Source organism: Ursus maritimus, unplaced genomic scaffold (genome assembly GCF_017311325.1).
Source record: "Ursus maritimus isolate PB19 unplaced genomic scaffold, ASM1731132v1 scaffold_18, whole genome shotgun sequence".
In the NCBI taxonomy this organism is placed as follows: domain Eukaryota; kingdom Metazoa; phylum Chordata; class Mammalia; order Carnivora; family Ursidae; genus Ursus; species Ursus maritimus.
Window position 1 is genome coordinate 26,137,620 of NW_024424230.1, and position 15,263 is coordinate 26,152,882.

The 15,263-nt window shown below is 38.8% G+C and overlaps 1 protein-coding gene across 4 annotated transcripts in view; it reads left to right on the plus strand.

Moving 5' to 3' along the window:
* HDHD2 (haloacid dehalogenase like hydrolase domain containing 2) overlaps positions 1 to 15,263 on the plus strand; it is a 34,524-nt gene that overhangs the window by 11,739 nt on the left and 7,522 nt on the right. For all 4 annotated transcript variants that reach the window (XM_008691677.2, XM_008691680.2, XM_008691686.2 and 1 more), the window contains one exon: positions 3,977 to 4,061. In XM_008691677.2, the coding sequence (XP_008689899.1) occupies positions 3,977 to 4,061 (85 nt within the window). The remainder of the gene's footprint in view (positions 1 to 3,976; positions 4,062 to 15,263) is intronic.

Below are 15,263 nucleotides of genomic sequence, written 5' to 3' on the forward strand. Positions count from 1 at the left end.
ATACACAATGGCATGCAATCAAAGTTGTTCATTATAGCCTTATTTGAAATAACAAAAGATTGGAAACAGCCCGAATGTTCATTGGAAGGCACCGATTGTTTAAACTGTGATATGTCCACAAAACGGAATGCCTTGTAGCTGAACAGTAAGTAAGGGCAAATTCTATCTCCTGATAAGGAGTGGTCTTCATAGGATATATTAAATGAAAAAGGAGGGTGTAGAAAAACTTACATATTTTCTTTGTAAGAAAATGAGAGAGAAATGGATATGTGTTTGTCTTATATTTGCGAAAGGAAGCTAAAGAAGAATAAATGGGAAGCTGGGAAAGTGGTTATCTAAAGGGCGGGGAAGGAAGAAAGGGATTAGGAGACAAGACTTCAATACGAGTACCTTGTTATATAGGTTCCCTTTGGAACCGTGTAAATATTTTGCATATTTAAAAGATAATTAAAAAGTAAAAAACAAGCTATTCCCTGAAAACCAAAAGAAACAAATAAATTTAATTCTATATCAAGTTGGTGACGTATCCACTCAGAGAAAAGAGTTACTTCAAATGACTTTAAAATACAGTATTGTGATGGTTCATTCATAGTGGGATAAATTCTTAGAATAAAAGCACTGCAGAGGGATGATATGATACTCTATGTGGAAAACTGAAAAGACGCCACCTCAAAATTGCTGGAACTCATACAGGAATTCAGCCAAGTGTCAGAATATTAAATCATTGCTCAGAAATCAGTTGCATTTCTATACACTAACAATGAGACAGAAGAAAGAGAAACTAAGGAGTTGATCCCATTTACAGTTGCACTCAAAACCATAAGATACCTCAGAATAAACCTAACCAAAGAGGCAAAGGATCTGTACTCTGAAAACTATAGAACACTCAGGAAAGGAATTGAGGAAGACACAAAGAAGTGGAAAAATATTCCATGCTTATGGATTGGAAGAACAAATATTGTTAAAATGTCTATGCTACCTAGAGCAATCTACACTTTCAATTCAGTCTCTATCAAATGCCATCAACTTTTTTCACAGAGCTGGAACAAATCCTAAAATTTGTATGGAACTGGAAAAGACCCTGAATAGCCAAAGGAATGTTGAAAAAGAAAGGCAAAGCTGGTGGCATCACAATGCTGGACTTTAAGCTCAATTACAAAGCTGTAATCGTCAGGATGGTAGGCCACTGGCACAAAAACAGACACATAGGTCAATGGAACAGAATAAAGAACCCATAAATGGACTCTCAACTCTGTGGTCAACTGATCTTCGACAAAGCAGGAGAGAATATCCAATGGAAAAAAGTCTCTTCAACAAATGATATTTGTTGGGGGAAAATTGGGCAGCCATATGCAGAAGAATGAAACTAGACCATTTCCTTACACCATACACAAAAATAGACTTGAAATGGATGGAAGACCTAAATGGGAGACAGGAATCCATCCAAATCCTAGAGGAGAACACAGGCAGCAACCTCTGAGATCTTGACCACAGCAACTTCTTGCTAGACACGTCTCCAAAGGCAAGAGAAACAAAGGCAAAAATGAACTATTGGGACTTCATCAAGATAAAAAGCTTTTGCACAGCAAAGGAAACAGTCGACAAAACCAAAAGACAACTGATAGAATGGGAGAAGATACTTACAAATGACCTATCAGATAAAGGGCTAGTATCCAAAATCTATAAAGAATTTACCAAACTCAACACCCAAAGAACAAATAATCCAATCAAGAAATGGACAGAAGACATGAACAGACATTTCTGCAAAGAAGACATCCAAATGGCCAACAGACACATGAAAAAATGCTCAACATCACTCAGCATCTGGGAAATACAAATCAAAACCACGTGAGATACTACCTCACTCCACTCAGAATGGCTAATATTAACAAGTCAGGAAATGACAGATGTTGGCAAGGATGTGGAGAAAGGGGAACCCTCTTAAACTGTTGGTGGGAATGTAAGCTGGTGCAGCCACTCTGGAAAACAGTATGGAGGTTCCTCAAAAAGTTGAAAATAGAGCTACCCTATGACCCAGGAATTGCACTTCTGGGTATTTACCCCAAAGATACAAATGTAGTGATCTGAAGGGGCACCTGCATCCCAATGTTTTTAGCAGCCAATATCCACAATAGCCAAACTATGGAAAGAGCCTAGATGTCCATCAGCAGATGGATGGATAAAGAAGATGTGGTGTGTACACACACACACACACACACACACACACAATGGAATATTAGCCATCAAAAAGTGAAATCTTGCCATTTGCAACAATGTGAATGAAACCAGAGGGTATTATGCTAAGCGAAATAAGTCAATCAGAGAAAGACAATTATCCTATGATCTCGCTGATATGTGGAATTTAAGAAACAGAACAGAGGATCATAGGGGAGGAGAGGAAAAAATAAAACAAGATGAAACCAGAGAGGGAGACAAACCGTAAGAGACTCTTAATCATAGGAAACAAACCGAGGGTTGCTGGAGGGGAGGGGGGTGGAGGGATGGGGTAACTGGGTGATGGGCATTAAGGAGGGCATGTGATGTAATGAGCACTGGGTATTATATAAGACTGATGAATCATAGACCTGTACCCTTGAAACCAATGATACGTTATGTGTTAATTTAAAAAAAGGAACTGCAAAGAAGTCTTAAACTGCATTCAGTAGTCTTAGTGTTATTAGTAATGTAGTAATTAGTTATTATTTTAAATTATATTTATAGGATAAAGCAAAGCAGTAATTACGCTAGTATTGGTAGTACCCACGATTTTATGTGTAAGTGAAAAGAGATACAAGTATAAAAATCAAATAAGCTGTGTATTACTAATTTTGAATTTAAAATGTCATTATCAACTCCCTTGTTCTCTTAAAAAGATACATATTATCTAGATTTTCTACTGCAGAGGCCTAGAAGCAGTGACAACCAATGCTCAATGGTGTACTACCATTTCTGAACTACTCAATACTTGTGGCTACTAGTAAGGAAGAAATTGGAAATCTGGGTATCTGCTTTTTCTATTTCTTCCCCTCGCATTTTGGTGGAATCTATGATGAGAATGCTTCAAGGCAGTCAGTGAGAGAGGCAAATAGAAATTGTTATACAGATAATCTACAGAACCTTTAATTGGACCTTTAATAACTGCAATGTTGAATGTACTTGTTTGGTTATCATATCTGAATTTCTATTATCGGATACCAAAGCCTTAAAATATGCTTTAATTATAGAATAATATTTGCGGAACTGAAAGTGGATTAGGCATTAAGTAGAAGACTCTAGAATCTACAGTGCATTCCTTATTTATCATGAATGTGTTAACCTCAGTCATGTCAATTAGAAAGTCTAATTTCCCTTGCCTCTTAGACTTTTAGTCCCTCATCAGTTGCTATTGATCTGATAGCTCATAGAGAATTCGGGGCTGTTCTTGTTGATTGTAATCAGTAAAGCTTTTAAAAGTTAGAAATTGTCACTTGTTTGAGAACATCCAGTTGCAAGTTTCCGTTGAGATCTTCTAGTTACTAAGTAGTTGTAACACCATGCAAAAGGAATATGCAAAAATCCTAGAAAAATAAAAGTATGAAAAAATACTATTAGGGGCGCCTGGGTGGCTCGGTCGGTTAAGTGTCTCCGTTCAGCCCAGGTCATGATCCCGGGGTCCTGGGATCCAGTCCCACATTGGGCTCCCTGCTCGGTGGGGAGCCTCCTCCTCCCTCTCCCTCTGCCACTTTCCCTGCTTGTGCTTGTGTGTGCTCTCACTCCCTCTCTGTCAAATAAATAAATAAAATCTTAAAAAAAGAAATACTGTTTTCTTTAAGTATTGCTTATACCTCCAAAGTACATTAGGCAGAATAATCTCTTAAATTTCAGATTATGGCTACAGCAAAAATTTGCATTTGATTGACTAAAGCTATTTTATTATAAAATGTATCATTACTATTAATTGCATCTTTCAACAATTACGTATTTTTTCCGTTCCCAGGAATACAAACAAGTGATCCTAATGCTGTGGTCATAGGATTGGCACCAGAACATTTTCATTATCAAATTCTGAATCAAGCATTCCGGTAAGTCTACAGCTATTTATTTTTCACCTGATCATATGCTCCTCTCTTCTTCCTGAGTCTCTGTCATGTAGGGTTATAGATACATTTTACTTTCTGGCCACCCGAATTGTACATGAGGATAGATGTCTTCAAGATCACTTCAAGAGCAACATTAAATCATATTTATTACTATCTTGCTTAGTTTTTAAAAAATAATCAATATGTTAAAATGTGATGATCATTGGGGTTTTTCTGGTTTGTAGAATCAATATCCTGGGGCAGAAATTCTTAATAAAGTTGCAGCTCTGAAGCTAGCAATTTTGTAATGGAATCCAAGTCCACCTGCCCAGTGGGCAGCAAAGCCAGTCACGGAGACATCAGGTTTGCAGCAAGGAAAGAGTTTATTCGAGAGGCAGCCAAAGGAAGAGACTGGAGGACAAGCCTCAACATCTGCCTCCTCAAAGGGAGAGAGAACAAGTGTTTTATAATCAGAGGGGTTGAGATTATGTACATATTAATGAAAAGGGCAGGGAAGCTTATATGACTATTCATGAGAAAAGACGAAGTGTGGTCATTGAGCAAACATAGATGTAACATCCCCTGTTCAATTTGGAGTGGAGATTTAACACCAGAATGAGGCACAGTTCAGCCCCTGACGTCAGAAGGTTATCTTGTGACAAAGAGGTCATGCTCTGAGAGCTGGTATAAATGGAATGGGGTCTGGGACTGGTTATCTCAGGGAAGGAATGCTGGACTTTGCTTGTTCATGGTCTGGAACCGTATCAGATGACCTTGAGTCAGGCTTCTGCAGAGACAGCTGGTGGATATGTTAGTGGGGTCTGAAAAGATGTAATAGCTGATGAGGGGGCAACAGTTCTCTGAAAAACAAGCTTTAAACTTTCTGCTCGTTTTAACTTCATTAATCCCGTGGAGCACTGTTTCAGTTTTATCTTTTATTATCATTCCTGTGGTTCTCCATTGACTGTGCTGTTCTCTGAAGGAAGGTGTATCATCCTGGTTAACACTCCAAAAGCAATAAATGTGATTTCTTCCTCCAGTGATAATCTCGGGAATCACGAAAGGTTGACATATTCGACCACACTTTCAAAGAAATTATTTGATAAGTGGTAATGGTGGTCTGAACCGGGATGGTAGCCGTAGGGATGAAGGAGCAGATTCAGGCAGTGCTGACATGACTTGATGGATGGTTGGCTTTAGGGGATGAGGAAGACCGGTGAGTGGAGGCGGATGTCCAGATTTCTAACCTGAGCACATGTGACAGAGAACACTCCCTGTTTGGGGTTCAGGAGTTGGTAAGTTTAGGTTGGGGCTGTTCGGCCTTTGGGGGATGTTCCAATGGCTGCCGGTACAAATGTGGGGAAATAGAATACAGAAAATATTCTCAGTCTTCACTTGTGTGTCCATTTTGGTTACATGAACTTTTCACTGGCTGCTTCAAAGGGAAGACAGCATCCTGGTTCTCATACTTAAGATAAATTGGATCAGAATTTACCCGCAAATATGCTCTAGAGTGAGATTGATTTTTTTCCCTTGGATTTTTCATTTTTCATAGATTTTTCATTCTTCATCTTGTCTTTTATTTCTTATCAAACCATTAAACACTGTAATTTGCCTTTCAATTTATGACAAGTTAAGTAGTTCTAAATATTACATCAGGATACATTGAACTTGTTAAAAAAATTTTTTTTAATGGCTTGGTAAGTTTTTGGTATTTAGTTACACAGAGAATGCCATAAAAACATCATTTTCTCGCCAGTAGGAATATTTACAAGAATCATTCTAACATATACTTGATGTAGATTTCATTTCTTGACATAGATGTCCAAAAATCAGAATGTTTGTAGGAAAGTTTAAAACTCACTACAGGGTTCACACATCTGGGCACATTATTTGCTGTTGATCTTGGAAATCTTTGTGGCCAAAAATAGCACTTTGGGAACAGCCTCCTTCTTTCTTTGTATGAACATTTATTTTAGGTCCTTCGTTCATGGAAACTATGGCTACTTAATGCACTTTTATTTGTGACTCTCCGTGAGTCACCGTGATAGTCAAGCCTTTGTTTAAAAGGAATGAACTCACTTTTTATAGTTGTTCAGTATCCATTTACTGTTCTTATTTCCTGAAGACCCATTGCTATGCCATATTGCTTGAAGATACACTTTGGAGTATATGGTATTAAAATTCCTTTTGCTTCACCTACTTCAGTTACCCTACTTTAGCTTCTTGGGTTGGGGGGTGGGGAATGGATTATCTAACTGCTTCTTAAGTAAGGTTTACCGCTATGCCAAAATCAGTTTTCACGTGAATTGGAGAACCTGCTATGAACTCTTACTTCTGAACTTAACCCACTACTTTTTATCCATTTCTTTAACCACGGAATTCAAGGAGAGGGTATTGATTGATTTTAGCTGGTAATTTGGGAAGGACATATTTAATAGGAAGTTGGGAGGTCTCTGTCTTAGATGAATACTAGACTCAGGGTAATAAAAATGTATGTTGACATAATACTGACTTTGTAATTGCTCGGATGCTGTCTAATTAGTACACTTCCCTAACCATATTGATTTTTTTAAACACTACATTTTGAAGCATTACAGTGCACTTATAGGTCAACTCTAATTTCACAAATGCACTTAACAGCTGGGGGGAGAATTAACAGAAGGATTTTAGGTCTTGCCCTTCTTTGCATATTGATGTCTCCACAGAGACTATGCCTTCCAACCAATGACTACAGCTGTTTGGATTGTGTGTGGCAAATATAGACATCTCAAATGAACCACCGATTAGTTAAATTACTATTCAGGTTGATAATGAGAATAAGCTTTGGATTTTAAACCCCGTTGCATAGCTGCCTTGAATAACAGCTTCAGGGGCATATTGCCCTCAGGCAGATGCATCAACCTTCCACATTACACTGCCTCTTATTTACTGTGTTTTGAATGGGTAACCCCCCTCCCCCATGCACACGCACAAATGCATAGTACAGTCTGTCTACCAACGTGTCTTAAATGTCTGAATGAAATTGAGAAAGCTGAATTTAAAGAATTGATTTTGGGAAAGGATAAGAACCAGCTATAGGGAACAGATATGATTTGGGTTTGGATTTTAGAAGACATTCAAATCCTAAGAGCCATGGGTAGCTTTTTCCCTTTTATCTAATACTAAAAGTTACAAAGTGTAAGATAATGAACACTTATATGCCTATCAACCAGTTTAAGAAATACAGATTATCAGCACATTTGATATCCCCTGCATAGCCCTCCCCGATTTTATGACCCAAGACCCAAAAGTAATCATAGTTATGAATTCTGTGCTTTTCATTGTCATGTATTTCTTTATCCTAATCACATACGGTAGGAATCCCTAAACAATATGTAGTATTATTTTGTGTGTTCTGTACTTTATGTATTTATCAGTTTGCTTGATCCCCGGTAGTATTGTTTGATTCATCACCGCGAATATCCATAGCTCCAGTTCATTCATTTTCCCAGCTGTACTTGCTTGTAGCAAAGTCTCTTTTCATCTGCTGACCTGAGTTAGAAACCCAAATGCTTGAGCACTTTAGTAATGGACCAATTGCAATTAATTTTGATGATCTCTATTAAGGAGAAAGGCTGCTGGACAAGCAGATCATTTAATAACCCAACGTGAACTTAGTCACAAGACTAAAAAAAAAATCGGTACAAAAGTAATATGTCTTCATTGTGGAAAAGTTTAAATGCTCAAAAACAAAAAGAATAAATAAAATTACCTGTAATCCTGCCACCTAGAGAGAGCCCCAGTTAACATGCTAGCATATAGCTCATTTGTTTCCATGCACATAAAATACTAGATAAAAATGAGAATGTATATATACTATGTGGTCACTTGCTTTTTAAAAACCCTGTAATATGTTGTGTATGGTTTTCCATATTCTTAAATAGTCTCTTCCGAAACATGTTTGATTCCCACGGCATATCCCACTTTAAAAAGTGCAATACACGTGTAGCCATCTGCTTCCTATCGTTGGTTATTGCCAGGAGTTTGAAGTTGGTTTTTGAAAAATGAAAGCATGTTTCTTTAAACAGTATTTATGTTTATTCCTTAAGATTGTTTTCAGAAGTGTGCTGGGTCAAAATAATTGGGGGGGAAACTACAGAGAATCGCTTAACCTAGGAAAAATTAAAGTTTTTTTGTTTTGTTTTGTTTCTAAATTAAGAGCAGCTGCTCTGCAGCTTCTAGAAGAGTTTCTTAAAATGTCATTATAACCGAAGGTAAATGACACCACAACTTCCACAATTAAATGCAGAGATGAAGGCTGCTAATAATGTTTTGAAACTTTCTTAATGACTTTTTTTTTTGTAGATTTTTATTTATTTATTTGACAGAGAGAGACAGCCAGCAAGAGAGGGAACACAAGCAGGGGGAGTGGGAGAGGAAGAGGTAGGCTCCTAGCGGAGGAGCCTGATGTGGGGCTCGATCCCAGGACCCCGGGATCACGCCCTGAGCTGGAGGCAGATGCTTAACGACTGCGCCACCCAGGCACCCCTGAAACTTTCTTAATGACTTCTTTTCTATAATTGTTGCCAGGTATAGGAATCCTCCCAAAGTCTTAGAGGTGTGCAAAAATTAGGGGGTTTTTTGGTTTTGGGGAGGAGAGCCTTATCACCATAAATGGTTTCTGTTCAGTGTTGAATTGTTTTCTTTCCCTGTCTCCTTAAGAAAAAATAAAATGTTTTGATTACTCCAGTATATTCAGTTCCTTAGAAAGGGAAGAAAAAATCCACAGTAATGGCCTCAGTTATTAGTGCATTTGGACAGGAACTCCTGAATTTTTCCTACGTGTTTAGAGCCCTGGGCATGAGGAATTCCAGAACAATGTGCAGGGCTTAAAGTAGAAATAATTTCTGGGGGTTTTTTCTATTTTGAAAGGTCTGACTACTAAGCAGTTTTTTAAATTAAGATCCAGACTATAAAAATAAGACACTTCTGAAGTAAATTGTTGAAGGCTTATGAACTTGAGTTATATAAAGCATTCCATTAGTACATGCAGGAGAACAACTTACTATGCCAATCTGAAAATCAGAATACAGAATTGAGTTGATTATCAGTCACTAATGATTCTTTCTTTTTAATCAATTGGGAAGATTCTTTTATGGTCAAGGCAGCTTTTCCTACTCCAAATAAAAGCTTCTGGTGAATAAATCACATAAATATATTATTGCTGATTTTTTTGATTTGAAGTATAACGTGCACAGTAAGGTGTACAAATTGTCAGTATACGACTCAGTAAGATATTACACATAGATATACCTGTGTAACCCCGACTCTGATCAAAAGCCAGAACGTTCCAGCACCCTAGAAGGCTCCCTATCCCAGTCAACACTACCCCTTCCTTACGGTCACCGCTATGATCGCTGCCAGTATTGCCAGTTCTTGATCTTCATATGAATGAAATCATAAAATTGTAGCATATTTGTCTGTTTTTGAGATTACTCAAGTTGTTCCTTGTAGCAATACTTTGTTTTTGTTTTGTTTCTTCCTTTTTTATTGTTGTTGTCATTGTTGTGCAGTAGTCCCTTCCACAATTTATTTATTTATTCTACCACTAATGGGCATTTAGATTGTTTCCAGTTTGGGCTGTTATGAATAAAGCTGCTACGAATATTCCTCTACATGTCTTTGGGTGGCATATACACTCCTTTCTCTTGGGTCTGTATCTAGGAATGAAATTACTGGGTAATAGGGTAAGTACTTCTTTAGATTTAGTAAATATTGCCAAACAGTTTTTCCAAAGTGATTGTACTAAGTCGTATGTTCCCACTGGCTGTATCAGTGAGAGTTCCACTTGCTCCCCATTCTTACCACTCTCTTGCCAGTCTGTGTAATTGTAGCTGTTCTGTTTGGTGTGTATAGTGTATCTTACTGAGTTTCAGTTAGTATTTCCCATATGAGTAATGTTGTTTTCATATACTTATTGGCCATTGGATAACTTTTGTGATGTGTCCATTCAAATCTTTTCTCTTTTCTGATTGGGGCGAGTTTTTCTTATTGATCTGTAGGAGCTCTTTATTTGTTATGTATACAAGTCTTTGGTTGGATGTATGTACTGCAGTTACCTTATCCCTGTCTGTGGTCCTCCTCTGTTAGTAGTAGGAGAATACCCGTAGAACATAGAGAATACTAGTCGTATGAGAACATGAAGTTCTTAATTTCGATGGAGTCCAACTTCTGTCAATATTTTCTTCTGTTCTGCTTAAGAAATCTTTGCCTACCCCACAGTCATGAAGATATTTTCTTGTTTTTTTTTTCTACCACCTTTATTATTCAACCTTTAATCAATAGGTGTAAGGTCTATTTTGAATTAACTTTTGTGAATTATGTGAGGTAAAAGTTCATTTTCCCCCCATACAGATATCCAGTTGTTTCAGCAACATTTATGGCAAAGACCCATTCTTTCTATTATAGAATTGCTGCTTTTGACATAAATCAAGTGACTTTAGATGTGAGGCTGGATTCTTTATCTATATTTGTGGTGTTCTATACTGTAGGTTTATAATAAGTCTTATTATCCAGTAGTGCACATTCTTCAACTTTAACCTTTTTTAAGATTGTCCTGGCCATTCTACGTCTTTTGTGTAGAGGCAGAATTGAATTGGGGTAGAATTTACATCTGAACAATGATGTCTCTTCCGGTCTATGAAAATGGAATTTATCTCCACTTAGGTTTGATCTTTACATTCTTTGGCGGTGTTTTGCAGTTTTTAAAGTATGGGTCTTAGATTTTTTTGTTACATTAATCTTTGTATTTCATGCTGTTTGATGTTTTATAAATGGTATTTTATTAAATTTCATTTTTAAGTGGTGTTGCTAATACATAGGAGTATAATTGAGTTTTTATATGTTAACCTCATATTTACTGATCTTACATTTACTTGCTAATTCTAATAAATTATTTGTAGTCTTTTGGATTAAATTTTCTACATAGACAGTTGTGTCACTTACAAATAATGACAGTTTTACTTCTCCCCTGCCAATCTTTATATTTTCATTTCTTTTTCTTGCTTTATTATACTGTCTGGGACCCCAACGCAGTACTAAATGGAAGTGTTGATAGTAGATAGCTGGCTATCGATGAGAGAGTCATTGTGTCAGTGTGACATTGGAGATGTTTTGAAGGTTCCAGTTCGTTGTTAGTGAGAGTTTCCTTTGATATATTTCATGATTTCCTATCGTTTTAATTTGAGCTTTTGGTAGTTTGCGTCTCTTAGGTTGATTGGTATTAGTTTTAAATGTATTGAGTGTCAAGGCTTTGGCAATCGTCTAGTTTAATGGTTCTTTTTTTTTTTTTTTAAAGATTTTATTTATTTATTTGACAGAGATAGAGACAGCCAGCGAGAGAGGGAACACAAGCAGGGGGAGTGGGAGAGGAAGAAGCAGGCTCATAGCGGAGGAGCCTGATGTGGGGCTCGATCCCACAACGCCGGGATCATGCCCTGAGCCGAAAGCAGACGCCCAACTGCTGTGCCACCCAGGCGCCCCTAGTTTAATGGTTCTTAACCAGGGACACTTTGGCTTCCCAGGGGACATTTAGCAATGTCTGGAGACATTTTTGGTTGTCACAACTGGGGAAGAGGGTGTTACTGTCATCCAGTGGGGAGAAACCAGGGGTGCTGCTAAACATCTCACTGCATATAGGACAGGGACCACACCAATGCATTTTCCAGTCCAAAATATCAGCCGTGCTGAGATTGAAAAGCCCTGATCTGTTTCAGCCTCTTCATTTGGTAAGAAACCAGGGCCCACAAGTATGAAGTGATTTTCTGTTACCTATTTTAAGTAGCATAGATCCCATGCTTCCTATATTTATGAAGAATACTAATTGCCGTTATCGTCAGACAGATACTGTGAAAAGGTTTGCATATATTCTCTCTATTCCCCGGGAAGGTAAGCATCACTCCTTGTGTCATAGATCAGGACCCCGAGACAGAGCTTCATCCATTACTTCAGTAAACATTTAGTGAGAAGAGCCAGGGTTTTTTTGTTTGTGTTTCGGAAGTAAGAGATACAGTGATGAGTAAATGGGCATAGTGGAAATTATATTCTAGTGAGGAAGACAGACCAATCACAGTTGAGTAAGGATGACAAACTGTGGGAAGTGATACAAAGGAGAAAGGGTGATGAGAGAAGAGATCAGAGGTGAGGAGGAAGTCCACTCTACATGTGGAGGTTGGAAATGCTTCTTTGTTGTGCTGATGTTGAAGCTGAGACCCGATGGATGAGCAGAAGATAGCTGTGTGAAAAGCATGGGGAGCTGTGTCGGGAGGTGTGAGCTGAAGCGCAAGAGAGTGACGTGGTTTTTAAGAAGCTGGAAGAGGGGGGCACCTGGGTAGCGCAGTCCTTAAGCGTCTGCCTTCGGCTCAGGGCGTGATCCTGGCCTTCCAGGATCGAGTCCCACATCAGGCTCCTCTGGTGGGAGCCTGCTTCTTCATCTCCCACTCCCCTGCTGTGTTCCCTCTCTCGCTGGCTATCTCTCTGTCAAATAAATAAATAAATAATCTTAAATTTAAAAAAAAAAGTTGGAAGAGACTGTTGCATCTGGCTCATGACCATCAATAGGGAAGGTGACTTAAGACTGGAGATGTAGGCTGCAGTGAGGACTTCAGGTTTTATACTATTTGCAGTGAGAAGTTGTCAAGGGCTTCTGAGTGGGGGAGGGATGTGATCCTATCTGTACTTCCAAAACTCTCACTATTGCCTGTACAGTGGCTTGGAAGAATGGAGCAAGAGTAGAAAGCGGGAAGGCTGGTTAGGAGACCGTGGCAGAAGTTCAGCAGAGGAGGAAGACGGTTCTGAGATATTTTTATTTTTGTTTTGGAATTGGAAATTACTGGATATGTTAATGGGTAGGGGTGAGGAGGGATGGGCGAAAGGGAGAAGCTAAGGATGGCTACTAAGTGTCTGGTTTGAGGACCCAGGTGAATATATCGAGATGGGAAACATGGGGGGGTGATTATTTTGGGGGGGGCAGAAAGAAAGGGACTCAGTAGTTTGATGTTGAACATATGGGAGATGTCTGACAATTATTTAAGCTGCCAAGTGATTTCATTTCCTATACTCCGTCTTCCGTGGAAATGATGAAAAGTTTATTTTTTTCCTGAAAAAGTTATTTAGAAAGACAGTATAGTGTATTTGGAAGAGGACTAGGTTGGTTTTGAGATGTTCTCTGGGTTACAGCTCTCCTTGGTCGTGCGACTGATTGTCGCCAACATCTCTGGATGATCTCTTCATCTAGTGACAGGGCATGTTGGACCTGATGTTCCTTAAAGTCCCTTTCAGCAGTGGTTTGTAGCCATGAATCTAAATTACCCCTTTAGATTTCCTCTCACTGCTCTGCCTAGGATTTCTGTATTGTGGCCCTGCTTGGCTAGGACTTGTTACAGGTTTTTTACTTGCCTACATGGGACTTACAGCCAAAGATATTTGTATCAGGCCTTGTTTGTGCCTCCCCCACACCTTATTTCCTGAGCCTCAGTGGTTTTATAGTTAGATACAGACAGAAAATTGTTAGACTTCCTGCTGATGCATTCCTTGTAACAAAAGCGACCGACCTTTTGTTGCCCTGTCTAGGAAGTGTAAAAACACTCCAAGTGTTGGGGTGTCTATTTTTGATATTTTTAAAATGTTTAACTATAAAAGATCTTTTAATCTGTGTCCTAGAACACGTTTACCTTTCAGTCCATCCTGAATATGCCTTGGCTCTTCAAAGATTCAATAAAGCCCATGTTGTGCAGAGAAGGAGGGTAGAAGGCATCCCTGAGAGGTGCCTATCCTCTCCAGCCTAGTGTAGAACCAGTACCCATTTAGAGAAATGTGGAGGAACCCACAGTTTCAGCCCTTCCAGGGAAGGCACGAAAGTACTGCCTGGGAATTAAAGCACACACATCAATCAAGCTGATAAGTCTTATCCCCAGTTAATATATAATAAAATATTAACAAAGCTAAATCAAATGAGTTTTTAGTTTAGCTATATAAGTGGAAAGCAATTTTGAGGTCTGTTGCATAAAGAATTCCAGTTCCGTGGTAGAGGAGCAAATAAATGGGATTGGGGGCGGGTGACAAGAGGAGGGGGTAGATAAATCACCCATTATTATCTCACTGCTATCAGCAGTGGTTCTTTAAGGCCAACATAGTGGCTTTATCAGGTTTCCTAACAGTTGGATTTCAAGATCTATAAGAAGTAAATTTGTATGAATATTAGCGAACACATTTGAAGGATCTATCCTGTGCTGTGAGCAATTCGTAGTAACTAACAGTAAGGCCCTATAATAGTCCAGTATTGGTTTTTACTTAATAAAATATTTAGTCGTAAATGTCTGAATTCTGCATCTCCCACAGGAAGGCATTTCTGTGCCCACTGACAAGAATAATTTAGCAGTTTCATAGTGGAGCGCTTAATTACTCATAATTGTGAAGAGTAAGATGTGATGAATTCCTCCTCGATGGACATACTAAATATTTTAACTAAGGAGATGACTTAAAGTAAGTTAAGCTAGTGAGATCATTTATTACATTTGTTAAACCAGTTTAAGAAATCTATCCTGTCCCGCATTCCATCAGATGAGAATACGTGCGTGGCTGTTTCTGCCGTGTGGCTGCAGGCTGCGCTGTTGGGGTGCATGGCAGGTGTTTGGGGACGAGGGTTGGGAGGTGAGCATGAAGAAGCTGGTGTGGTTTTTTGGATGTGGGTTGTTATGTTTTGCCCGAGTCACTCATGAGGATCCTTAGCTATATGTAGAGTGTGGTTCTCAAACTCTGGTTGCCTTTCTGGTTGGTCTGAGGGCATTTGTCCTACATCAGGACAAAGGAAGGGACTTGATAGCATGGGCTTTCTCTTAAACCTCATTGGTGTTTTCTTCAGGGAAGATGGCCTGAAGCAGTCAGAGGGAGAATGGAAAGGTAAAGGTACAAGAGAAAGTGTTTGCAGAATGCTCTCCTAAATTTCTGAATTAGGAAGAAACTTACGTTTTGGAGTAGAAAAAGAAGACTCCAGGTGTTTCCGGAGTTAGCCAGATATGTCAGCCCAGCACAGTTGTGTCATGTTGGAAAAGGCTCTAGAGCCTCCTGCTTACCATTAGGGAAGGTTGAAACAACTTGTCTCATTAAGTTAAGCTTCTTCCCTTGAGTGTCTTATTTAGCTTTACTTCTCTTCATTCTCTTTCC